The sequence below is a fragment of the Mustela nigripes genome, chromosome 5 (assembly GCF_022355385.1).
Source record: "Mustela nigripes isolate SB6536 chromosome 5, MUSNIG.SB6536, whole genome shotgun sequence".
Classification (NCBI taxonomy): Eukaryota; Metazoa; Chordata; class Mammalia; order Carnivora; family Mustelidae; genus Mustela; species Mustela nigripes.
In genome coordinates, this window is record NC_081561.1 from 33,328,196 (window position 1) to 33,355,805 (window position 27,610).

The following is a 27,610-nucleotide window of genomic DNA, read 5'->3' on the forward strand; positions in this document are numbered from 1 at the left end:
ACCGGACACTTGAACAACTACCTTAAATGCGACTTGATGAGACTATTACCAATGGGGTATGTTGGAGAGAAACTCATGGTCGGGGTGCGGATGTTGGAGAAGGCTTCAAACGGGGACACTGATTCATTAACAAGAGTTAAAGGAAAGGGGCCATAGCAGGTGGGAGTGGGGGCTCAGTCCGAAGGAATAAATGAACAGAGCAGTGAGGTCTGAAAGCAGAAGGCGCTCCTGGGCACAGACGGTGAGGTGGTAGGGAGAGCTTCCGGCTGCAGACAACTCAGACCGATGAGTCTGCAAGGATTCCGTTGCAAATCGCCCGCATTGCCTCTAGCCCTTGCCTTTCACAAGTAGAACTGATGCCTCCGAGAGATAAGCTCTCGAGGACCACCATCATTCCTTCATTTCGCCAATATTGACTGAACGCCCGTGACGGGGGCCGACCCGGCGAGTGACGGACGCAGCCCCCGCCCGGGGACTTAGAAGGGTAACGAGGACCTGGTGCCCCGCACCCGGACGCCCGCGTCTGGCTCAAACCTGCGGCGCTCGACCCCTTACAGCTCCGGGCCGCGGATCCACTTGGTTCCCCGAGCGTGGCGCGAGTGCTGGCGCTGGGGTCGGACGCTGCTCGGACCCGGCTGGCGGCGCTGTAGACGCGGACGCCGGCCGTTCCCGAGCCGTTGCGGCCGACTTCGCGGGCGTTCTGGCGGGCGGGGTACCGGAGAATGGGCAGTTGCAGTAGGGAGCCGGGAGAAGAGGGTTGGGAGGGGGGTACCTGGGCTGGGGAAGCCCCTTCACCTGTGCCATCCAGGCCTCCACTTGCTTTGGGGTTTGACTGCTCTTGGCTGGGGGGCATCTAGATACCAGGCCTTGTGCCCTGCACTTCACTTAGAGTCATTCACTTAAGTCACCCTACGACCACGTCAGGTCAGAAGACGAAGGAGGAAACTGGAGGCTAGAAGGTCATTCGGGTTTCCAACCTTAGCTCTCTGCCCACAACCCTGACTCCTCCCACTGAAGGACGCTCTTCTGCCCAGGTCTCTTGCTGCGCTCCCCTCTAGAGCCCCGCCCTTTAACCTTCTGAAGTTGATTCAGCCCCTGTCACTGTCTCTAACTCTGCCTTGTAGTCCTGCTTGGCCCAGAGCGGTTTTACACCTGCTCAATTACTGTATTAGTATCTAATGTGTTCACTTTACTTAGTCCTTACTTTTTGTAGATTGTCACCCCCATAAGGCAGGGATTTTTATCTGTAACTGCTGTATTATCAGTGCATAAACAATGTGCATATAGTAATAGGTTAATAAATTGTAAATCTCATGTAAGCGGCAACTGCCTCTGTTTTTGAATCGACTTTAATTAGAAGTGCCTGGTACCCAGTAGGTATTCAGTACGTAATTGTTGAATGAGTGACTGAATGTACTGCTTACTTCATCTTTGCCCTTTCAGTCACTCACCTCACTATCCCAATTTTTTGGATAATTTTATGAATTCCTTAGGATTCCTGCTGCTGAGTTTCTTCCCTTCTATCAATGCACTCATTACCATGGTTCCCCACTCCTACCTGCTATATCACAGTCATATTTCTTACTCTTACTTCCTCCTTCAACCTTCATTACTTATGGGAAAGCTCTCTAACCTGCATTTTGGAACATTTTCAAGCCGGGTGTCTTCATAGGCAAGAGAGTCCAGGCTAAGCCACACTGAATCCCCCAAAGAAAAGCTTTCCATGAATCATCCATGATTCTGGTTTTTGTTTTTCCTCAAGGAGAACTGAGGATCCTGCACTACCTCCTAAACTGAGATCATGGTCATTATTCATGATTAGTCCAATAAATATTTATGGTGTACCAGTTATGTTCCAGGCACTGTGCAAGATGCTGGGACAAGATAGGCAAAATCGGAGCACTCCAAGGGATGCGTAACACCAAAGCTCTCTAAGTAAGTGCTGAGAAGTGTCCTGGCTCGGACCGAGTTCGTTCTTTCTTTCTCTCTCTCTCTCTCTCTCTCTTTTTTTTTTTTTTTTAAGATTTTAAAAATACATTTGAGAGAGAGAAAGTGAGAGAGAGCATGAACGAGGAGAAGGTCAGAGGGAGAAGCAGACTCCCCATGGAGCTGGGAGCCCGATGCCGGACTCGATCCTGGTACTCCAGGATCATGACCTGAGCTGAAGGCAGTCGTCCAACCAACTGAGTCACCCAGGCGCCCCTAACCCAGTTATTTCTAAGAGAGATAGTGACAAGCTTAAAAGTGGGGGGAGGTATGGGGTTATAATATCTTGCCCAATCACACTTATTTTGTTCAGCTTTATAAATAACCCTATAAGGTGGGAATGTAAGGCAGGAATTATTTTTGCAGGAATTATTTTTCCCAGAACTAGAACGAAGGTCTAAGAAACGTCAATCGACTTGCCTGATGTGACACTGCCAGAAGACCACTCTCTGCCTTGCTCCCCCCCCCCCCTTTTTTTTTTTTAAAGATTTTATTTATTTGACAGATAGAGATCACAAGTAGGCAGAGAGGCAGGCAGAGAGAAGGTGGGGGGAGCAGGCTCCCTGTCGAACAGGGAGCCCGATGTGGGGCTCCATCCCAGGATCCTGGGATCATGACCTGAGCCGAAGGCAGAGGCTTTAACCCACTGAGCCACCCGGCTGCTTCTTAATCTGAAAGGCATGAATCAAATGCTTAAAATCGTCTTCACTGGAAGCTTCAGAGCAGAAATCAGTTTCAAACCCTCTGAGTAATGTTTCAAAACCCCTTTCAAAGGGAGATACCGGAGACTTTCCTTAATCAGAACTACCTGGGGCATTTTGTAAAAATGCGCATTCTTGGAGCCTGTCACGGACCTATCCACTTAGACTCCCTGTGGGTCCTGAGACTTTGCATTTTTAAACATGTAAAGTGATTCTTCTGCACATAAAAGTTTAAGAACCGCTAGGAGAGTTTGGATGGAAAACCTCAGCCTTAATGCAGAACTAATATTTGCTTTTGGGATAGAGTTCGTCACAATTCCGAAGATTAAGCCGTATGTCTTTGAGCAGATGGAATACAACGGCTTTCTGGCCAGAATCTCCTTTTTTTAATGTAAATATTTCTTGGAAATTGGGTGTTCTGCTTAGCAGATGCTCAGCTGCTGGTTGACTACAGGCAGTTCAAAGATCTTTTGGCTCTTTTCCCGACACCCTATTAGTCACTGTCGCTTTCCACAACGGAGCCAGGCACTTACCCCGCCGACCACGGTGGGGCGCACGCGGCATACATTGCCAGGTTATCCCTTCCTTCCCGGGTCCGCCTTCGCGCCCTTAAGTCCCTGAGAGTTCTTGCCTCTGGTGTCCAGCTGTTGCTCTTTTCTCGCGAGAAGTGCTCCTCCCATCCTCTCCCGTCGTCACCCCCCTCCCATGGGCAGGTTCCATATTGGGTAAAATCTCGGCTCGCGGAGAGTCCCGGGAGCTGCTCTCGCGAGAGTACGGCAAGAGGCTCCTGTTCGCTGGCTCTGGAACGGCGACCACTGGAACCTCAGCGGGCGCTGCAGCTGGAGCGGTAGTCCCGCGGCGCAGCCGGGAGTCGGCCTGGTCTGGGAGAGGGTGCAGGGAGAGCGTGGTGGGCGCAGCCTTGGGCTCCGGAGCGTGCCCTTGCCCTTAGCCGGGCTCGCTCCCGTCGCTGAGGCGCGTCCAGCAGCTGCGGCTGACAGGGGCCGCGCGCGCGGGAGTCGGCGGGGTCGCGTCTGCCGCACCTGCGCCGACTGCCAGCTCCAGGTCCCCGCCGGGCCGGGCGGGCGACGAGGGCCGGGGAGCGGGAGCGGGCGCAGGCGGGGCCCCTCAGGGCCACCTCCTAGCCCCGCGGCCGCCGCTGGAAGATGTCTCAGGAGAGGCCCACGTTCTACCGGCAGGAGCTGAACAAGACAATCTGGGAGGTGCCCGAGCGTTACCAGAATCTCTCCCCGGTGGGCTCTGGTGCCTATGGCTCCGTGTGGTGAGTGTCACCGGGTTTGGGTCTGCGGTGGGCTGAGTGGCCCTTAATACCCCAGAGCCAGGCCTGCCCCCATAGCTCAGCGATGCACCAAGCGGCAGGAATTTTCCTTGGGGGAGAGCACCGCTGCCTCTTGGACCCCTGTCCTGCACTCCTTGTACCCCTTGCACCCCTCACTCTGCACCCCCAGGTAGGCGGTCAGCTGTGTGCACGATGCAGGTCCACGGTGGGTTGTGGTGCTGGAGCTCGTCCCCGGCTCGCACCTTGCGCAAGCCCTTCTTGTGGGGATTGCTGCTTCGGGGGCAGGCACGGGGGCGGGGGTGCCTCTTCGGGGGTCTCCCTGCCAGCATCCAGCAGGAAGATCCTCTCCGGAGGTGCGTCTACTTTGGGCGCCAAAGCCCGCCCTCAAAGCAGACAAGCCCGGGGAGCTGCAGGGAGAAGCAGAAGGGCAAAGCTCGACTGGGAGACTGCGGTTGTCGGAACAAAACTGACGACGACGAAGGGCGATCTGTCCGGGTGTTTTTTTTTTTTTTTTTTTTTTTTTTTTTTTTTTGCAAACCTCTTTCGAAATCTCCTTTTGAGAAGCATTCGTTTTGAATTCGCACTTGCATTATCAGCGACCCGTGGAACCTAAAATACCGACTTTATCTCGGCCAGCACAGTGCCAGCTTGAGTGGTGTGTTTCCGATTCGGTTGAAAGCGTATTTCCTTTTTGCAGAGTGGGGGTGGGTGGTAGTGCCTGCAAGAACACTGCAGCTTGAGAAGCTGGCGGCCTCACTGATTAGTCACATACCACTGCTCATTTAAGTATTGTTTGGCAAAACAATTTTCCCCTTTGGAGCAAGCGAGATTCAGATCCGTTGGACGCGCTCAAGAGCAAGAAGTTACTAACAATGCTGGGGTGTATTGTAAATATTTTTAAATTGCAGTACATCTTGTGAATATATATATATATATATATATATTTTAAAGTCCGTGAGAGAGTTTGCAGGGAACTTATCTGCATTTGTAGCCTGAGGTACACGATGGTTTTTGTAAAGATCTATAGCAAAGGAAGGAGTAGTCTATAGCAAAGGAAGGAAGAGACACGTCTCATCTTTAAATCACACTGGGTGTTTTAAATTAAATTGATAACATAAAATTTCTGGATCTGAAATATTTCACTAATTTAGGTATTACACACTCGATTTTAGATTTACTGTAACTTGAGAGCTGCTGATTTGAGACTAATTCATGTATTCATGTGCATGCATCATTTGAAAGGGGCTTTATAAAATTATTTTTTTGTTTTGGAACAAATTCCAGACTTTTGGATGTGTTAATCTTTATAATTCCTGTGTTTCTTGCAGTCACATCATGAATTTCCTGTTTGGTAGAATCTTCTGGGTAATTGAGATTATGCAATTGTGTCAGGAAACAGATCATGTTGCATCTTCTAGTTCAAGCTGTGTGAGTTAATGTTGCTGATAGCTCCATGCTTGACATCTCCATTTTTTTAATAATACGGCATTTTAGATTTTAAGGGAATTTGCGATATTTTACTATAGATGTGTATATATGTGTGTGATTGATTTGCAAATTTTCAAAGATTTATTTAGATCATTGCTCCTTTGATAGCTTACTTTTTTGCCTTTATTTTTCATTCTCCAGTTGACATTAATTTTTGTAGTACCAGGTTTTTGTTTCCAATGATGTTTAAACTTTAATGAAATGATACAGCAGAATAACTCAACTCTGGGGAGTTTAGTGAACTTGAAATGCTTGTAAGGTTTTCCTGCTGTTGGTATGAATAACTCTACACTGGAATTGAAGATTCAGATTTTCAGTGAGGTGTCATTAAAATGACCTTTACATTTCTTTAGTACTGTACTTTTCTGGCTTACAGAAGCCAGCAGTATCTGACACTTGGAAGTAATTTTGCCAAACAGATTTTTAAAAATAGGTCATGTGTTCACATTGTATAAAATTCAAAAGGCATAAAACGATATTTAATGAAAGGTATCCTTTCCTTCTTGTTCTCCAACCATGTCACTCCTTTCCTCAGAGACAACCACTGTTCAATTTCTTATGTGTCTTTTTTTTAGTAGTAATTCTGTTAAGGTATTTAAATTGTAACCTATGGTATAATGATGGAGGAAAATACATCTGATATTATGTGACAGTTGAATATAAACAAATGTAACTGACTTTGGATTAGAAATACTGGAATTCAGATTTACAATTAAGTGGTATCTCATTCAGAATTATTTGAGGTTGTTCTTTCAATTAGCTTTTTGGGTATTGCAGAAGACTGGTTTTTTGTTCCCCCCCCCGCCCCCTTTAAATTTCTTTTAGTATCCATTCTGGAGCCTCTGTTATTTTTCACTACCATCATCCTTTGAGAACAGATTTGATTTTAGGAAATAATGCAATCAAACTGAATTCAAATAATTTAGAGAACTTGTACTCAAGTCTGGTGAAAAAGATTAGGCATTCAGATTGGTCATACTGTTTTAGGTCAAATAGATGTTGTATCTATAAAGTAATGACCGAATTTCTTGTGTGACTTGTAGAACTGGATCTGAAGTCTGTTCCAAAAAAGAATCTCTGAAAGCATTTTAAGGAATGCAACCTCACTGAAATAGGTGTCAGTTTCCTAATTTGATTGTTCCAAAGTGTGATATGCTTTGATGTATAACTTAAGTTTTTTAATATTAAGCCTATTTTCATTATTTTAATTTGTTCTAAGTATACGGTAGAAAAGCAAATAGCATCCTGTATGATAACCAACTATGAATCCAATATCGAGGAATCAGACTAGAAATTGAGAATCGATAAGGTTTTATAAATATGCTTTTCCTTTTTAAGGGAGTAAAGGGAACTAAATAAGTCTTGCAGTTTTAAGGAACTTTGTGCATTGTCTGTGAGGGGAAATGAAGCAAAAGTATTGTTTAAGAATACTTTGTTGCAAAGCATTGATTTTTTGGTTTTGGGACAGAAGGGGGGGTACTTTTTGCGGTGAATTTAAGGAAATACAAACAGGAACTTAAATGCCTTTCCTCTGGGTATGGTTTTTCCAGACCCTTGCTGTTGATTAGAGGAGGTGGGGCCCTGGTCGCCATAAAAGAGGTGAGAGTTGAGAATTACTCTTAACTCCTAGTCATTTGTTTATTCTACAGTATTGAGTACGACTAGATAACGGGCGAGGCTTCCTGAGCTAGAGCACTGAGCAAGACAGAGAGAATCCATTCCCTCCTCAATCTTATAGCCTAATGCGAATAATAACTATATTTTATGGATTGCTTACTATGTTCTGGGCATTTTGCTGTGTAGTTTATATTTTTCATCAGTATATAAAGCATATACATGATTTTTAGTAAGAGGATAGCAAAATTTACTAAGAAATCAAATCCAGCTTCCTAAATGCTTTGTGTAATAAGACTGTACATACATAAATGTAATATAAATAAAGCTAAGTTTTAGTGTTAATAGCCATTTACAGTTTTAAATCTTTTTTTTTTTTTCTTTTGGGATGAGCCAGGGCACAGATAAATGAAAAAACATCACTGTTGACTATGCAAAGATGACTTTCTTGACTCCTGATCAGTAAGAGAGGCTTGCCCTTTATTTTTCTAGTGGTGATAATAGGCCCGTACTGATCTTTCTTCCCATTTGCTTTTCTTTGTAACCAAAAGCAAGGTGATTGGCTGCATGTCACCAGTACTAACAAATATTTAAATCTAATAACAAATATTTATATTATTAATATATAAAGATTTTAAAAAAGATTTTATTTATTTATTTGACAGAGAGATAGTGAGTGCAGGAACACAAGAAGGGGAAGTGGGAGAGGGAGAAGCAGGCTTCCCGCCAAGCAGAGAGCCCTATGTAGGACTCAATCCCAGGACCCTGAAATCATGACCTGAGCCGAAGGCAGACACTTAAAGGCACCCCCGATATAAAAGATTCTTTAAAAAGAACTCAAATTTGGGGCACCTGGGTGGCTTAGTGGGTTAAAGCCTCTGCCTTCTGCTCAGGTCATGATCTCAGGGTCCTGAGATGGAGCCCCACATCAGACTCTCTGCTCAGCAGGGAGCCTGCTCCCCCCCCCCCCCTCTCTGCCTGCCTCTCTGTGTACTTGTGTTCTCTCTCTCTGTCAAGTAAATAAATGAAATCTTAAAAAAAACCCCTCAGATTTGTTATGAAGTCGTATTTTATTTATCGAATCCCATTTTTTTCTGATACTTTTCTACTGGCTCCCATTTTAAAATAAGGGTATTCTGAAGCTCTGGCTTTTCAGTTCTGCCAGTTTAATTTCTTGATACTGAAGACTACTCTTTTTAAATTTCCCTCTAACTCAGTGTTAGAGATGATTTGTATGTTGACTCTTTCATGAACTTGCTTGGGCAATTGTGCAGATGGTGCTGAACCCCTGAAGCTTTGAATTCAAAGGTGGAAGAATTCACTGGGCTAGATCATTCTCATTTTAGTATAAATTGGCATTTTTATGGGATTTTACACTATAAAGTATTTTCATTGAAAGCATCATCATTCAATCTTTACTGATTCTCTGTTATTATTAACCCAGTTATGTAGAAGAAGAACTGTACTCATTTCTAGAAGGAATGGCTTACTTGTCAGTGGTACTTTGGATTTGGTTCTGGGGTTTCAATACTTTAGAAGTTGTCTTTTCTCTCTATACAGGCTGTTGAGTTTGTGTGATAGTACCTTCTTTTGTGCTGTTTGCATTTATCCCTCTTTTTGTGAAGAAAGAGGTAGCTGGGTCACTTGCAATAGAGCTATGACTGTACAGAACCAATCCCACCAGCGTCATTGCCTAGCTAATCTGAGGGGTAGTGACTTAACTTGTTAAAGTATACCTCTTCCTCAGAATTGATAGACCAAAAAATGAACTCATTGCCCAGATAACATTTTTTCCCCAGTAATTATTAGGCAGTGCAAATATTTAATTTCTGAATTTATTAATTATGTTGGTTTGAAATTCTTCAGTGTAAAGAAGTGTTATAAAGTTGGTACTATCTGTACATGTTTGTGTTACATAGAGAATATTAATAGAAAAAAATCGCCTCTCCAGGCCTTTGAAAATACATTAGATTTTTGCTCTTTACTGTGAAATTTGTTATTGATTAGTTCCTGTACAGGAGGTATCCTTTCTATAATGCTCAGTAAAAACCTCATTGTAAAGTGGGTTTCTTGGCTTAGGGAACCTAGGGATTTTTGTATCACGGTCACCCCATGTACTTGGAAGTCATGTATGTATTTCTTCAGGACAAAAAAACCCAAAACCAAAAACAAACAAAAAAATCTCTTTAAACTTGAGGTTTTTTTTTTTTTAAATTTTTGTGTAAATAAAGCTTTCAGTATTAGAAGTTTGTCTTTGCAAACAGGGTTTGCACAGGGTTTCCATAAATTAAGTGGTGTGTTAAAAATTTATAAAATGAACCAGTTTCTAGCATTTCAGCCTGTTAAGAGTTTATTATAGCAAAGAGGAAAAGGTGGTCTGTAAATTCTGCAGTTTTGACAAATAGGTCTTGGATTTTTGACATGACTCCTAGGCTGAAGGTCAGGGGAGAAAGAATACAGAAAAGAGCAGCCTAGGATGACCCCTAAGTTTTGGTTTTGAACAAATGATTATTTCAGTACCACTATCTGAACTTTGGAGTATTGTAAGAATTGCTAAAGCAAATGGAGAGAAAGAGGGATTCATGCTAATGTCCTTGAGGACAGGACTGTGTGTTGTATGGATACTTGGAGCACCTACTATGTATGAATCCTTCTTCAGGTCTTGGAGATGGAGTAAGAACAGATGAAAATTTCTGCCCATAAGAACCTATATTCTAAGGGGGATGAAAGTGGAAATAGGTAATAAAATTTATAGTATGTCAGGCAATTGTTGCTATGGGGAAAATGAAGAAAGGAAAGGAGAGGGAATACTGGGATGGCTGTGTTGTCCTTTTAAGCGGGCTCTTTTAGTCAGGGCAGGCCTCAGTGATGAAGTGACGGCTGAACAAACACCTGCAGGAGGTGATGTAGAGCACGGGTTGGACTTGGGTCAGGAGGGAAGAACATTCCAGGCTAAGGGATCAGGAGGTGCAAAGGCCTCAAGGCAAAGGCCTCTTTTTCTAGGATAGCTAGGAGACCAGTCTGGCCAGCAATGAATGATCCAGGGGCCAAATAGTAGTAGAAGAGGGTGGAGGGGCTGCAAATGTGCAGGAATCATGAAGGGCCTTGCTTTCCTAAGAACTGTTCCTTTTACTCTGGGCGAGAGGGGAGGCCATGGAGGGTTATGACCAGAGGAGAGACACATGATCTAATTTATGTTTTAACAGATAACTCTTCTCTGGGGTCTCGTATTTTTTCAGTTCTATTCCCTACCCATTGGAGGTGCTAATTATAGTTTAGGGTAGAATGGGGGAGTCTGATGAATTGGTGCACAGCCCCAACCCATGTGCACAGCTCTCATTCCAGAAGGCTCAGAATACTAGAGCTGGTACTTCTGTTGGGCCCTAGAAATTCAGGGTATTCCAGTCCAGCTCTTTAAATAACATGGGCTTACTTCACTTTTTCAGGTTTCTGTTGCCAAAAGGAAGGGAGCGAAGAGATTAGCTCTAGACTTCTGCTGACAAAAGAAGATTAGCCTGCTGGCAGGTTGAATGTTTTCTAACTTCTTTGGGCTTCTAGGTTTTTTCTTACAATTGGGTCATATTTTGAAAGACACTTTTACCTTCCTTCAGCATTTAAGATCTCATTTATTTTGTGTTTTATTTGACCCTATATCTGCTTTACATTCCTCCACCTTACCCCATTATAGTCATTTTAGTAGAGGTCTGATTATTGTTACCTGTTACTAATGTTTTGGCTGTGAGGCCCCAAGGGCTTCTCTGTTAACTTGAATAAGTTGTGATTACATAATTCTACACATACGTGACCCTATAAAATCTTATAGGGTTTATTGTCTTACCTACCTTTATAGATACACAGGTTTCTCTCCTCTTTCATGAAAGCTCTCCCCCTTTTACTGCTCTATCATCTAGTTGGGGAAAATAAGTGTTCCTAAACACAGATTCCCATGGTAACATAACAAAAAGGTAATAGAACAAATGTTTATTTTGTCTAGCTGCTGTCTGAGTAACTTTAGACCCTGAACACGTTGGCTCCTGTTACTTTGAATGATGTTGTTATAGATTTCCTTGTTTTCCTCAAAAGCTCTAGGCCTTGGTGGTATTATCACTATGCCTGTGACATGAAGGAGCTATGTATGTGTGTCTTACTGTCAGTCTACCCACAAGTTTGCTTTTCCAAGCTTATGGTCCCACGTGGAGGCATCACACAACACAACTATGTCAAAAAAAAAAAAGGCAAAAAGCATACCAGTTGTCCCCTTTGTTTTCTTAAATTCATTAATTCAGTATTGCCTGTATTAAGCACTGCACTAGATGTTATGTTTATAAAAATGAAAAGGCAGAAAGGGTGACTGCTTTCAAAAGTATCAGTCTAGGGACATGTTACCTTGTTTCCTCAGAGATTACTTTGTAAGTAATCTCTTTGTAGCTTTCTTTTCTGCATTCTTTCACTTAAGTTGCCATTTCACATCCACCTTTATGTTTCTAATGGCTTCCTTTGAAATTTTCTTTTAGATTCTTTTGTCTCCCTTGACTAGTGACACTGGTTACTTTATATCTAGGGAAACCCTGTGCAAGGATATATGTTGGAAATCTGTGTCAGAGAAGCCCTCCCATCTGATGATTCAGATCTAGAAAGTGATGACATCAGCATGTGCCCACAACAGGTCAGAACTTCTTCTTTTGATCTGCCCAGGGTTCACGGAGGCTATGTGTTAGGGGAAACAGGGGACTGTCAGGGTAAGGGTCCTTTAGAGCCTTAACCCAGCTCTATAATTCCACTTGGGGCGGTGTCTCTGCTGAGATAGTCTTCTTTACCTACAAATTAAGTGCCCTTAATCGTGCCGTTAGTCTGTCCTGTGACACTCAGCTTGAAGTGTCTGATTTATACAAGTGCATATTGAATTCTTTCTTGTATTTCATCATCCTTGTAGTAGATGTAACTTTACTTACAGAAATAATTGCATTATTCTTAATATCCCCCAAAAGGTATTTCGCCACCCCCTTCTGTCAAATCCATATAGGGTTTTATCTAGCTTGAGCCTTCTCGAACTTAGACTTTTGCATAATAAGTTTCTATTTATGTTTTCTTCTCCAGGCAACCAAATGCTGGGAAAATCTTAGTTATCTTCTTCAGCTTCTTAATGATTTTAGTATTAAACTGAAGTGAAATATTGATGTTGGCATCTTATATTGATAAACTTCTAATAATTTTCTCATTTGACATTTTAAGTTTATCTTGCTTCATTTTTTTGTTTCTAGTTTAGGAAAAAATGTTATGTGTACTAGATGTCATGTGCCTTATGCTTTGAATGATCTGCTTTGAAATTAGCAATCTCAGTAAGTTAAATGGTATCAATGCTAAAGGGAGCAAAAGGGGAAAATAGCAAATTAAGAAAACAGTAAGTATTATGAACATTTATCAAGTTCCAAATATAATATAACCTAGGGTTACTCAACTTACTGACATTTTGGTGGGATAATTGTTTGGGGTGGCTGACTATCTTGTGGATTATAGGATATTTAGCAGTATGCTTGTACCCTACTTGCTAGATGTCAGGAGCAACCTCCAGCTGTGACAACCAAAAATGTCTCTAGACATTGCCATATGTCCCCTGGGGACAAAATCACCCTTGTCGAGAACTACTTTTATAACTCTATGTATTTGGGTCGATTGGCTCTGAGGAAAACCTTGATAGGATAACTTGAACCTTCCACTAGCAGAAAGATAGAAAAAACAATACTTTCTGTGCATATTCTTTTTCTTCTTCTTCTTTTTTTTTTTTTAAAGGTTTTATTAAACCCTAAAAAGAGAGAGACAGACAGACAGACAGATACAGCATGAGCGGGAGGGGTAGAAAGAAAGAGGGAGTGTCTCAAGCAGACTCCATGCTGACACAGAGCCTAATTCAGGGCTTGATCCCCGGACCCTGAGATCATTACCTGAGCCAAAACGAAGAGTCAGATGCTTAACCAACTGTGCCACCCAGGCACAGTTCATCATATGGTACAGTCTCAGCAGGGGCTTTGTTCATGCCTTGTGTGTCCAAATTTGTATTTCTAAACCTTACCTTAGGAATATCTAACCCTTTGGTTTTAAGGTCTATTGAGATGTAATGTTTCATGCTTTTCCTTGGTTATTTTTCTTAACATTGTTTGAGGATGATCTCGGATGTAGCACTAATTACCCTGGGAATAGATTGATGTTATAAACTTGTATGATTCAGGTTTAGAGTTGTGAAGGTGTGATATTTGAAGAAAGCTTTCATTAACACTGATGAATGACAGTGGTCATGAAAATTACAATGAGGGAACAAGCCAATTACCTGAAGATTTCTGTAACTTTCTGTAACTCTGTTAAGGCAACATGATTTTGAAAATTTGAAATGGTGTGTGTATATGTATTTGCCTGTGTTTTAGATTTAACGTAGTGAAGAAAATCAGTTGGTCATCCATCAGTGTTAAATGCCTATCACTGTTAAAAGAAATAGACAAAAGGGGCACCTGGGTGGCTCAGTTAGTTAAGCAACCGGCTCTCAATCTCAGCTCAGATCTTGATCTCAGGGTCATGAGTTCAAGCCCTGCCATGGAGCCTATTAAAACAAATAAACAAAAAAATTGACATAAAATTGAAGTGAACTCTCTATATAAAAAGGTATTGATGTGTGTAGAGTTGTGGGACATTGTGGGCTATAGTAGTTAGAATGGTTTCATGGAAGAGAAAGGATTTGAAGGTTATTTTGAAAGGTGGATAATATTTGGAGAAGAGGAAAGGGAACATATTTTAGGGAGCAGGAGAAAACACAACTAAGAGAATTAGTTATGAGATCAACTGGCCTGAATATCTCAGGTAGCTTGAACCCAGTTGTGGTTCTTACTCGGTTGTTCTTCAGAATCAGTGTGAAGTTTTTAAATACAGATGCTTGGATCCTACACCCAGAAATGAAGAAGTACCCATGGACTAGGGCTAAGGCACTGCGTTTTCCTAGGCCATGGAAAGCTGTTAAAATTTCTTGAGTTTTTAAAGTATTGAGGAAAAGTTTTTAAAACTGATCTGACTGGAGTGTATAGAATGGATTAGAGGAAGCAAATGTATTGCTTTTAAAAGTCTTCAGTAATTTGTTTATGTGAGTGTCTGTTTATTCTGAGTCTCCAGTGAGACGTCACTGTTCCTTGAGGTCAAGAACTATCTGCTTTGGTGTATACTTATTAATCTTGAATTATGTTCCAGGCCCTGGGCTAGAGGATATGCAGATCACCGATAGCTTCTGCTTTTCCTCAGAGTTTGGATTTGGAAACAAATAATAAAGGGATTTTAAAAAAAAATTCACTATTTATAAAGTATTGGCTCCATTATGTTGCTGATTGTAGTCTTAGATCCTGCCTAATAATTGCTGAATAATTTTATTGTACATTTTAACTTGTAGAAACTACATGTTCATTATCCATAGCATGAAAACAAATGATCAAGGATTTGGTCCCTCAATTATATTTTACTTTTCCTATTTTACTGTCATTTCAGAGGTTTACTCAACTTCAAATTTGAGAGTAATAGATCTAAATATATATATTGAGAATCTGCTGTGTGGTAAACCCCATGCTGGAAGCTGTCATAAAACTATTTTATAATAGCATGTTATTTCAATCTAGAACACTTAAAACTACCTGCCTTTTATAGTTCATAAAGTACTGTCACATAATTATCTTATTTAAGCCTCAAAACAGCATTGTGAGATAAGCAGAGCTGGTGACACACCCATTTTATTTATTTGGAAACAGGCTTATAGAAACTTTGCCCCCAGAACACTGCTCGGAAGTGCCAGAACCAAAACTAGAACTCAAACTAGAACTAGTTTATTTTTCTCTGTATCAGACTGCATATGTTTATGCTTAATAGAATTTTTTGAGATTAGGTCATCAAAATACTGCAGAGACCATTCACTAGGAAGCAAAAGTAGCTTTGTTAAATGGAATTCCAGTGATTTTTCCAGAGCAGTAAAAAGATTCTTAAATAGCGTTCCCAAAAGTAAGTGAAATATCTTGAAAATTTTAGTATTTTGTTTAAAACAACAACAACAACAACAACAAAAGCATGTTGCAAAGTTTTAAAAATATGACCATAAATTATTAGATACATCTCCTTTAAAGAGGTGGAACTAATAATCCTCACCTTCAGTGAAGGTGGTACTTGCTTCTCTAATATATGGAATGTGGTCGTAAACATGGAATGTGATTCTGAGGGTAGGTCATAAAAGATATATGGCCCCTATCTTGCTCTTTCTCTGAATGTTTCTCTGAAATCATTTGCTCTAGAGCAGTTTTTCAACCTCAGCACTATTGACATTTTGGACCAGATAATTATTTTTTGTGAAGGATTTTTAGCAGTAACCTTGGCCTTTACCCACTAGATGCCAGTGCCCACTCCACACACTCCACACACTCCAGGTGTAGCAGCCAAAAATGACTCAGACATTGTCAGGTACCCCTTAGGGGGAAACTGCCCTCTGTTGAGAACCACTGCCTTAGGGACAGCTCTGTTGAGAAGACTCAGAAGCAGCCTTACAGAGAAGCACATTATGAAGAACTGGGGCCTGCCAAAGCTGTGTGAGGCAGCCATCCTAGAAGCGGATCTTCCAGCCTCAGTTGGGCTTTCAAATGACTGTAGTGAAGGCCAGTATCTGGACTGCATCCTCCTGAGAGACTCTGAGCCAGAACCACTCAACTCTCCGGCTCCCCAATTCCTGACTCACAGAAACTGTGAGATAATAAATCTTGTTGAAGGCACCAAACTTGGGGGTAATTTATTATTTAGCAATACACTAAGTGTTACTGTAAAATATATGTGTATGTCATATAAGACGGAGAGTCACAGACTATGCAAACCAAAGATTGTGAAGACATAGTAATACCTGTTATATGCATCTGTAGTCAAGTTTATAGGCTAAGTTGTAGGGGGCTTTTTTTCTGGATATGAAGCCTAGGAACACAATTATTGTAAAAGCCTTTTAATTGGAGCAGCAAGCAAAGTTGACTGATGGTAATCATAAATAGTTAAAAGGTAATATAGGATTTGTTTATTTCGTATTTGCTTGAAAGGAATTAAAAACTAGTTAATGATAATTTCAAAAACATTTGTTACTGAAATTTTCTTTTCTTTTTTTTTTTTTTTAAGATTTTTAATTTATTTATTTGACAGAGAGGAAATCACAAGTAGGCAGAAGCAGGCAGAGAGGCAGGCAGACAGAGAGGGAGAAGCAGGCTCCCTGCAGAGAGCCTGATGTGGGGCTTGATCCCAGGACCCTGGCATCATGACCTGGGCTGAAGGCAGAGGCTTAACCCACTGAACCACCCAGGCGCCCCAGTTACTGAAATTTTCAAACACAAAAGTAGTGAAGGTAAATCCATGGTGACAATATTTTAATGAGGCTTGGGAAAGTAATTTCACATGTAATAAAATAATCCATATGTAATATTTTTGTAATCAATATGAGGTAACTATTGCTCTTGATACAGATGTATTGACTGCATTTGCAATCAAAGAAATATTGTTAACCGACACCACTGTGGCTTTTAAAGCTTGAGTGAAGAAATAAGTTACAAAATCATTCTATTTTCAAATGGGCTTACAGCAAATGAAGATTAATTGCATTTCACATTTTAATCACAAATTGGTTTGAATTTTTAGATTGCATGTCTAAGTGAATTTCTACATTGGTTGCATTTTAGTTTTCATCAGGCTAGTAAAAATTAAAGCAAATGTGAAAAACATTTTTGCTCAAGTAGTTTAGAAGTTTTGCAGCAGGAATTAGACTGATCAAGAATGGCAGGTCCAGTATATGTGTTTCTATGCTCTTGAATTCCAGCCACATAGCTAGTGTCTCAAATAAATTCTGTCACAAATACACTTTACCTGTCTGAGATTTTCATGAAAATACTCAATTTGCATAAAAGTTCTTGAACTATCAAGTTGTGTAAGGCAAAGTATATGGTCAATTAAATAACTCTTTTCCATTCAATGTATTAATCTATTGTTAGAGTGTTTAATATGTCATTTGTGTTTTGAGCCTCTTTGAGAGTAATATTTAAAACCTGAAAAGTTGGGGATTGGTTACATTGTACACACTTGTAACACAGTTGTATTAGTGATATTTTATGTTTGTCCCATAAATATGAAAGTGTTATTATAAGAAACTAAATTCCACTTAAAAATACTATAATAGTTGCAAATAGTCAAATCATTTTGTGATCCTTTAAAAAAAGTGTTGTATAAATATTAAAACAAGGTATTTGAGAGTTAGTGAAAATATTAAAAGAAAGCTAACAATGTTTCAAATGTGATGAGTTTTTAGAATCCGTTTTAAGTCCCTTGCTGCTCTGAAGGATATTTTTTGAGGTTCCTAAATCAAAACTTGAGTTCTAGTTTTTGCATAAATTTGCCTTATTTTCATGACATTATTTCCAAAATGGAGGGATAGACTGTAAAAATAAAGAAAACTATGGTGATACTTGCACATTTGCCTGAATTTAGGAGGAAGAAAAAAAGTTTCCATAGTAGAGGGAGATGTGTGCCGAAAAATCTTTCTAGTATGATACTTATTGAAATTTGTACCAGATGTTATAGGTAAAGAGGAAGTTCCAAGTTAGTAGTGTAAATTACTTATTTAGAAGACTATTTTGCAGGCTATTAGCAGTTAGCCTGATTCTATTGGAAAAAAGCCTCAAATTGTATAATGTGGAGAAGAGATGTCATGTTTTTGCATTATTTCCTTCACCTTAGATACTTTAATTTGATGCATTTAATTTGATGCATTAATGGGAGTTTGTTAGTTCAGTGTAACTACAAATTTTAATATATTTAATTTTTCCCATAATTTCCAAAATTTTAATATATTTAAATTTTCCCCATAATTTCCAAAAATAAACAAAATTGTGGTTTGTCATTTTAAACATTATTGAGGGTTCATTTTTTTTTTTTTTGCTTATTAACATGCGGGGATTAGAGAAGTCATCTATGACCACTGAAAGAAATTGTAAAACCGCTTCTGATCCTCACAAATTACCTAGAGACTTGTCAGGTGATGGCTCATTTTTCATTCTGTTGGGGAAAACCAAAATTGTTTTTTGAGGAAAAACCTGGCACGGTCATTTGTCCTTCCATGCTCTGTTAATGTGAGCATTTGTCCTGGGTAGGCAGCACTTCGCTTTTCTTAAGAGGTTGTCTCTCTTACTCTATCTAGCAACTCACCTGTTGGAGCATATTGATCTGCCTCTGCCTTGCTGCATAGAAAATCTGCAAGCCAGGTGCCAGTCATGGAGGAGAAACACAGAGGCTCTGAGTCTCTACCTATCAAAAGCTCAGTTGATGGAAATCATCTTTAGAGGATTATCTGAGGAGCATGGAGCTTACCTTTTTCTCTCAACACACTTAAGATTTCCTCTTAGGTTAAGTCTGCTGGAGAACAGCAGCATGCATGCTATTATGTACTCTTCCCTACCTTTGCTAATAATGAATGGTATTTTGGCTTTATGAAACAGTTTCCACTGATAAAGATACTCTAAGAAAAGAGCCATCTGAAACCCACTATTATATTGGTCTAAGAATGTTGATTAGGACATTTTTACCACATTATACAGTGTCTCCTTCATAAACATACACAGGAGGAACTCTTCTCTGGTTTTATTACAGGAATAATTATGCCTCTCTTCAGTTCTCCTGAGTACCTAGTTTGTTTTTATTATATGGTCCCTGTGACTCATGTCTTAACTGGTTGTGTTTTCTTGCGTGATGGCTTTAGTGGGCTCAGAGCCCACTTAAAAAACCCACTCTAAAGGGTCTTTAGAAAAGACCTCATAGTAATCATTAGTCTGTTAACCTCATCTATACAGAATTTCTTATTTTCCCATAATCACTGTTATTTCAAGTTATGTATGTATAGTTCCATACTGCCTTAAATCTATTGTGGAATTAAGTGGGATAAATAAATTTGGAAGTTAAACAGAATATATTAGGATATGTTAAGAATCTAATAAGCCAGGAACACCTGGGTGGCTCAGTTGGATAAGGGTCTGCCTTCAGCACAGGTCATGATCCCAGGGTCCTGGAATCTAGCTCTGCTTTGGGCTCCCTGCTCAATGGACAGCCTGCTTTTCCCACCCCTCTGCCTCTCCTGCTTATGCTCTCTCTCCCTCTGCTAAATAAATAAATAAATAAATAAATATATTTTAAATTAATAAATAAAATATTTTTAAAAAAGAATCTAATCCAGTTTTTCGTGGAGAGAGAGGAGGCAAATTTGAATGGGTAACAAAACATTCAGTTTTATTGAATATTGTGTCCTAGGCACTGGATTCACAGCAGTAGATGAGTGAGTATGACATCCTACATTTATAATCACTGCTTTTAATGAATTTTATATTTTTTCCTTTAATTTTTTCTTTACCATATCAGCGATTTTATAAAATGTGAGTTAACTTTATAATGTGGGAGACTTCATGTGAATTTGTAATTGGAGGAAAACCTTATTAAACGATGTGTCCTTAATTTTAGTTGGGAAACCTGATCATTGTAAAGATAATCCCATTTTATGATGTTGTTCATGAAAAACAAGATTTTATTTGTAGCTATAATTTTAAAAAATGTGATTAAGAGGCCCAACTGGTAATACTAGTAAGTGAATCATTATAATAAAGGCAAAGCGAATTGCCCTTATCCTGGGCAACTTGGCATTCTGGAAAAAGAGTGCACATTGATATTAGAGCAATCTGGGTTTGAATCCCACTGTCTAGGAGTTATATGCCCTTGGATGAGTTGTTCATGTCTTTGACCATTAGTTTCTTATTTTGGAAAGCCAATTGGTTTTATCAGGTAATTTAAAAAATTATCAGCAATTTTTGCTTTTGGTAATCAGTGTTTGATTTGGGGTGAAATTTCTCCTCTTTTTAAATACTGCTTTAATTAGTGATATTAAAGGAGGCTAGGTCAGAGCAGTAAATTCTTAAAGAGGTGAGGTTGAGGATGGATATTATATTCTTTGCCTCAGCAGCTTTGTTATAGGAATCATTGATAGCAGAAAGCATTTCTCTGAACAATTCCTGCTTACTCTCTTTTGTAAGCAAAATATTTTAAAAAGTGAGAATGTATGTCCTTTGAATTAAAAATCATCTGTTTTAAGGAAATCATGCAATTATTGTAGAATCAGTATGAATTAAGATATCCATTGTAATAGTATTTATCATATTTGTATGAGTGAATGGAATGGCTATAATGCCCATCAATAAAGAGAATAGTTGAGTAGATTGTGGTGCATATATTTAATGAAATTACTATAAATGTTAAGTAAAATGGAAAATGCTTATGCCTTTGGGATAGAGCCCAAATTTATGTACCAAGAGTATAGCTATATAAGTATCATTTGAAGGGAATACAATTTTTTTTAAAAAGATTTTATTTATTTGACACAGAGAGAGACAACCAGAGAGGGAACGCAAGCAGGGAGAGTTGGAGAGGGAGAAGCAGGCTTCCTGCAGAGCAGTGAGCCCAACATGGGCTCGATCCCAGGATCCTAGGATCATGTCCAAGCTGAAGGCAGACACCCAATAACTGAGTCACTCAGGCGCCCCTAAAGGAAATATGTTAATAGTGTTTTTATTAAAGTTAGAGAGTACCTATTTTTTCTTTTATGGTAACAACAATACAGATGACTTAGGTTCTAATTTTACTAATACCTAATATTAAAAGATACAAGCTCATTTTTTAAAAAAAATCAGGAAATATAAAGTAAGCAAAAAAGTTAAAATTCTGAATATATTAGACATTTCTTCTCTGTGTATATTTATATATACATGTATGAGTATACATTTTTCCCCCCACAGATAGGATCATTCTTTACTTCTGAAACTTGTTCTCTTTCCCATTAATAATAGAACATGTACATGTTAGTACTATATGGAGATTCTTGCTAATGGCTGCAATATGGGAGAAAAATACCATAATCTAGATTCTCCCCTATTGGACATTAAGGTCATTTCTGGTTTCCTTCTTTTGAACAAGCTGCAATAAACACATATATTGTGAATCCAACTTTTATATTTTTATATGTAAACTTTTAAACCCAATTTATATATTTTTGAATCTAAGGTTTAAAAAAGTAGTCAAGTGTTTATAGTTGCACTATTTTATTGGGCATTGTTTGCTTTCATGTTTGTTTTCATCATTCCAGTTAGATGGTAGGTTCTCTGACATCAGGTACAATGTTTAATATTTCTTTTGTATTCACAAAGCTTCTCATGAAGGAGATATTTCAGCAAATAATCAGGAAGTGATACTTCGTTATCTGTAAAATTCCACATCTTTGCCTCCTCTAGTATTCTAGATTCATAGGGAGTAGTAGAATTTTAGGGATTGAAAAACTTCCCCTAAATTAAGTAATACAAAGAGAGTAAAGGTTATTTCTTTTTTCTTTCTTCTTCTTCTTCTTTTTTTTTTTGCAAAGGTTATTTCTTATGAAATACTTTTCATTAATACTATCCTGTGCTTTCCCATATGAAATGCAATTAATTATGGCAGGAAAATTTTAGAAAAGCAGGGTTTATACAATTAGAATATGTTTAAAATTGACCAAACTTTTTGCAAAATTGAGCTTGATTATCCATTAAGAGTTCTAGTCAGAGATCCATTGAGGATCCATTCAATAGTATCCATTAAGAGTTGATGCTTGAACATCAAAGGAAACAGTTAACAAAACCAAAAGACAACTGACAGAATGGGAGAAGATATTTGCAAACACATATCAGATAAAGGGCTAGTGTCTAAAATCTATAAAGAACTTAGCAAACTCAACACCCAAAGAACAAATAATCCAATCAAGAAATGGGCAGAGGACATGGACAGACATTTTTGCAAAGAAGACATCCAAATGGCCAACAGACACGTGAAAAAATGCTCCATATCACTCAGCATCAGGGAAATACAAATCAAAACCACAATGAGATACCACTTCACACCAGTCAGAATGGCTAAAATTAACAAGTCAGGAAATGAAAGATGCTGGCAACGATGCGGAGAAAGGGGAACCCTCCTACACGGTTGGTGGGAATGCAAGCTAGTGCAACCACTCTGGAAAACAGCATGGAGATTCCTCAAAAAGTTGAAAATAGAGCTACCCTATGAGTCAGCAATTGCAGTACTGGTTATTTACCCTAAAGATACAGTGCTCGCTTTGGCAGCACATATACCCTAAAGATACAAATGTAGTGATCTGAAGGGGCGCGTGCACCCGAATGTTTATAGCAGCAATGTCCACAACAGCCAAACTATGGAAAGAACCTAGATGTCCATCAACAGATGAATGGATAAAGAAGTTGTGGTATATATATACAATGGAATACTATGCAGCCATCAAAAGAGATGAAATCTTGCCATTTGCAACGATGTGGATGGAACTAGAGGGTGTTATGCTTAGTGAAATAAGTCAATCAGAGAAAAACAACTATTATATGATCTCCCTGATATGAGGAAGTGCAGGTGCAATGTGGGGGGGGTGGGGGAGTAGGAAAAGAATAAACGAAACAAGATGGGATTGGGAAGGAGACAAACCATAAGAGACTCTTAATCTCACAGAACAAACAGGGTTGCTAGGCGGAGGGGGGTCGGGAGAGGGTGGTGGGGTTATGGACATTGGCGGGGGTTGCTGTGTTGAATGCTGTGAAGTGTGTAAACCAGGCGATTCACAGAGCTGTACCCCTGGGGCTAAAAATACATTATATGTTTATTAAAAAAAAAATTAAAAGAGTTGATGCTTGAAAACACACCACTTGAATCTGAATCTCAGCTCTGCGATGTTCTTTCTATACTGTAGGCACCATTACTCTTTGTGCCTCTGTCTTCTCATCTGTAAAATGGAAATCATAATAATGTCTTTTTATAAAGTTGTGATACAGATGCTCATTTATGTAAAGATCTAAAAACGGTGCCTTATAATAGTAAGCACTCAGTGATTATAGGTTTCTAACATTAACATGAATTCCTTGTTGGATGCTATTGAATTTATTTATTTTATTTTATTTTTAAAAGATTTTATTTTTAAATAATCTTTGCACCCAGTCTGGGCTCGAACTTATAACCCCAAGATCAAAAGTTGCATGCTCCACTGACTGATTCAGATGGACACCCCTGGATGCTATTGAATTTATAAAAATTGAGGGCCACCTAATAAAGTCGAAGTTTTTTCTTACATGTTTCAGATAACTGCATCACAGAATGCTCTTAAACCTTTGTAAAGCCTTTTTTGAGAATATATATGTGCCAGGCATCATGATGCTGAGTCCTATGTGATACAGTGGTGAATAAAGCAGAAAACACTAACTGCCCTCAAGGTGCTTATGATGAGTGGGAAGGGCAGGCATTATTAACATCCAGTATTTAAGCTTGACTATGGGCTAGGCCCTTTTGCTAAAACTACTACAAAAGTTACCCCATTTAATCTTAACAACCATTTCTTTATTAATGTATACCTTACCCTCATTTTATATGTGAGGATGAGAGAATTTAATTAAGTTTCTCAAGATTATGCACGACTCAGTGGCAGAACTGAAATTAAACCAGATAGTGTAATACCAAAGCCCCAGCTTTTATTTAACCACTCTGCTGGGTGGTAAATAAAGATATAGTAATAAATTGTGACCACTGGGGTAGGGTACTGATTAATCTTAGCCTGCCTTTCTCTAAATAGATACAGGAGTCAGAGATAAAAATATGTACTTTATTACTGTAAAGCCGGAATGGAGAATGGCTTGGACAGGCAGTTCAGATGGGCTGCTTATTTCTTCCCCACTGAATTGAACTTGAACATTCGGTCATGGGCAGTTCAGCTAGAAACCTGATAACAATAGTTGCTCCAGGATGTCCCAAAGAGTTTACCAGTGGAGGAGAGGGAACATGCAGGTAGGCAGGCAAACTGAGGTGAAGAGTTGAGGAGCATGGGTCACATGGCAATGGCCATTTTCTGTCTCATTTGAGCCATTGAGGGCTGTAGAGAAGAGTATATATTTACCTGGTACTTCCAAGAGGGAAGAAGTAATTATTTTATGGGTCTGTAGGAAAAGGAGGGGGAGAGAGGTGAACTCCCCCTCTGTGTAGGATAAGAAAGGAAATGAGGAGTGTGTTGTGACGAATGACTGAGACCTGTTGATAATCTCAAAGGGGGATGGCAATTTAAGCCAGAGCTTGAAGGATAAGTATTCTGCTGTGGGGTGGAGTGAACATGGGAGAGAAGAGCAGCTCAGGAGCCAGAAACAGCCCATTGAAGAATTTAAGAAACTGAAAGGAGCCAGCATGTTCAAAACATAGTGGCTGAGGGGAAGGAAGGAATAGCACAGGAGCAGGATGGAGTGGTCATTGGTGGTCAGATCACCTGAACCTTGTAGGCTTATGATAGGAAATTTGCATCTTATTGTATATGCCAAGGAAATTCCTTGAAGGATTTGAAGAAGTGGGTGTTGTCCTCTAATTTATATTTTTAAAAGATTGAATTGGATGCTTATGGAGAGTGTATAGGAAGGAAACAAAACAGGGAGACTAGTGTAAGAAGGCAGGTGATGAGGATGATTTGGACTAGTATGGTAGCAGTGAAATGAAGAGAAGTTGAATTAGAGCTGTATTTTGGAGGAGGAAATGACAGCACTTGCTGATAGATTTGGATGGGGGCCAGGAGGCTGGAGGAAATCAAGGATAATCAAATGTTTAGCTCGAGCAATTGGATGGAAGGCCATTTATTGAGACATAGGAAACAGGGAGGAGAATAGTTCCAGGTGTTTTGAATTTATTAAGTTTTAAGGTGCTTATGTGGTTTTCATGCAGAGATGTTAGGTAAGCAGTCTGACTCAAAGGGAGATTTCAGTGAGAGACACAGATTTGCAAGTTTCAATATAAGACGGCATTTAATTTAAAGTCTTGGGTATAGATGAGATCGTCTAGAATGTGGGAGAGAGAATAGGGTCCAGTGTCATGCCCTGAGGAACTAACAGTTCCAAGTAGAGGGACCACGGCAGTGGAGTCAGAGAGGGAGCTACCATAGAGGTCACAGAAAAACAGTAGAAATTAACAAGTCAGGAAATGACAGGTGTTGGTGAGGATGCAGAGAAAGGGGAACTCTCCTACACGGTTGGTGAGAACGCAAGCTGGTGGAGCCATTCTGGAAAACAGTATGGAAGTTCCTCAAAAAAGTTGAAAATACAGCTACCCTACAGCCCAGCAATCGCACTATTGGGTATTTACCCTAAATATACAAATGTAGTGATCCAAAGGGGCACGTGCACCGGAATGTTTATAGCAGCAATGTCCACAATAGCCAAACTATGGAAAGAGCCTAGATGTCCATCAACAGATGAATGGATAAAGAAGATGTGATACACACACACACACACACACACACACACACACACAGGAATACTATGTAACCATCAAAAAACCAAAATCTTGTAATTTGCAATGATGTGGATGGAACTAGAGGGTATTATGCTAAGCAAATTAAGTCAATCAGAGAAAGACAATTATCATATGATCTCTCTGATGTGAGGAATTTGAGAAGCAGGGTGGGGGTTTTTAGGGGGAAGGGAGGGCAAAATGAAATGATAGGACTGGGGAAGGAGATAAACCATAAGAGAGTCTTAATCTCGGGAAATAAACTGAGGGCTGCTGGGGTAGGGGGGAGGGATAGGGTGGCTGGGTTATGGACATGGGGGAGGGTATGTGCTATGGTGAGTACTGGTAAGACTGATGAATCATAGACCTGTACCCCTGAAATAAATAAATTATATGTTAATTAAAAAAACAAAAAGAATGTGTTGATATGGACTCCAGAATGGAGAATGTTTCGAGAAAGGGGAAATGGATCAACTGGATCCTGGATCAACTGGTGATCCAGAAACATAGCCATTGAATTTGGTAACAGGTCATTAATGACCTGAAAAGAGTAGATTCAGTGTAATGGATTGAGGAAAGAATGGGAGCTGAGGAAATGAGTCGAACCTTAAGATACATATGAATTACTTGGAGGTCTTGTCAAAATGTAGATTCTACTTTAAGGCCTGAGATTCTGCATTTCTTTTTTTTTTTTTTCCCCTTTTATCATATAGTTTATTTTAGTTTTATTTTTTTTATAAACATAATATATTAGCCCCAGGGGTACAGGTCTCTGGAGATTCTGCATTTCTAAAGAGCTCCCCCGTAATACTGATGCTGCTGGTCCATGGAAGAGCAGCAGCATAGATTAGTGGTTCTTAGATGTCACGGTTTGTTAGAGTTATGTGGTGGGCTTGATAAAATACAGATTACTGGACCCACTTCAGTGTCCAATTCAGTGGGTCTGGGAGATGGACCTGAGAATTTGCATTTCTTATAAATCCCAGGTGATACAAATGCTGCTGGTCTAGGAACCGCACTGTTGAGACCCAATGGGGAATTCTAACTCTGAGAGCATTCAAGGAAAATTTTTTGTTTTTTTGAGGATGGGCAATAACTCATATTTATGTGATGAGAATGACCCAGAAGATAGGGAGAAACTCAGAAGGGAGAGAGAGGAAGGGAATGAAGGTGTGAGGTCCTTGAGGGGATCAGGGAGGTGCCTCCAGAGCATGTATTGAGGTTTTGGATTTTCATAAGAAAGGGCATGTGTACTTTGTTATAGCAAGAGAGGAAGAAGAGAAGATAGGTTCAAGTATAGATGGGTTTATACATTTACCTGTAGGCAGATGGAGCTTCCTTTTGCTGGTTTCTGTTTTCTTGATGAAGGCCGGGGCAACTTTTGAAGGAAGATGGTGAATTAGAGGTTTGAGGAGAGAGGCAGTGTCAAATGATGACTTTGAGTAAGAAAGTGCACTTCCTAGAAAAAAGTGGCAGTTTTGAGAGCCTTATTTGATGTTAAGGTCAGAAATTAAGAATGAAACCAGTCTGTGTGATTGTACATTATTATTATTATTATTATTATTTTTTCAACCACAATTGGTTCTTGGATTCAGACAAGGAGAATTAAATAGTTAAGATCACCCAAAGTTAGACTTTATCCAGGTGAGTGTAGAAGACAGAAAGACAGCGCAAAAGGGAGCATGTAGTCTAAGCCAGGCAAGAAGGGAAATGAAGATTGGAGAGGGCTTGAAGGATAGAATCAGCCAACGATGATTAGGTCCACAAATCACTGTAGTCAGGATATAAGTAAACAAGAAGTAAACTAAAAGGCATAGAAGGTTTGTGATGGAAAATGGGTGCTGGCATTCAAAACAGTGTAGGCAGGGTAGCTTTTGGTGGTGATAGAGGTCCAGGGCGTGACCATGGAGGAGGCTGGATGAGGTGGAGTTTCCTGGAGAGGCCAGGAAACTGAGAGGCCAGGATGTTGGATGTGTCCTCCACCTGGATGTTGAAGCTGCCAAGAATGATGACAGAAGTTGGGAGTGGAGAGAGACTTTGAGATAGGAACTAACTTTTCAGTGAATAATGGAAAATTCCGGGTCAATGGATTATAGCAACAGAG

At 39.8% G+C, this 27,610-nt stretch overlaps 2 protein-coding genes across 4 annotated transcripts in view; one reads left to right on the top strand and one right to left on the bottom strand.

Moving 5' to 3' along the window:
• The window catches only part of SLC26A8 (solute carrier family 26 member 8), a 75,044-nt gene extending 71,678 nt beyond the window's left edge, over nt 1-3,366 (bottom strand). The window contains 1 exon segment of the mRNA XM_059401535.1: nt 3,221-3,366. Within this exon segment, the coding sequence (XP_059257518.1) occupies nt 3,221-3,251 (31 nt within the window). The 5' untranslated portion in view covers nt 3,252-3,366.
• Nucleotides 3,367-3,419: 53 nt separating this feature from the next.
• Nucleotides 3,420-27,610, top strand: part of MAPK14 (mitogen-activated protein kinase 14) — a 78,427-nt gene continuing 54,236 nt past the window's right edge. For 2 of the 3 annotated variants that reach the window (XM_059400127.1, XM_059400128.1), the window contains exon 1: nt 3,420-3,966. In XM_059400127.1, coding sequence (XP_059256110.1) covers nt 3,851-3,966 — 116 coding nt within the window. In that variant the 5' untranslated portion in view covers nt 3,420-3,850. Of the gene's footprint in view, nt 3,967-11,647; nt 11,753-27,610 lie in introns of all 3 variants that reach the window. The other variant, XM_059400129.1, reaches the window with a different exon arrangement.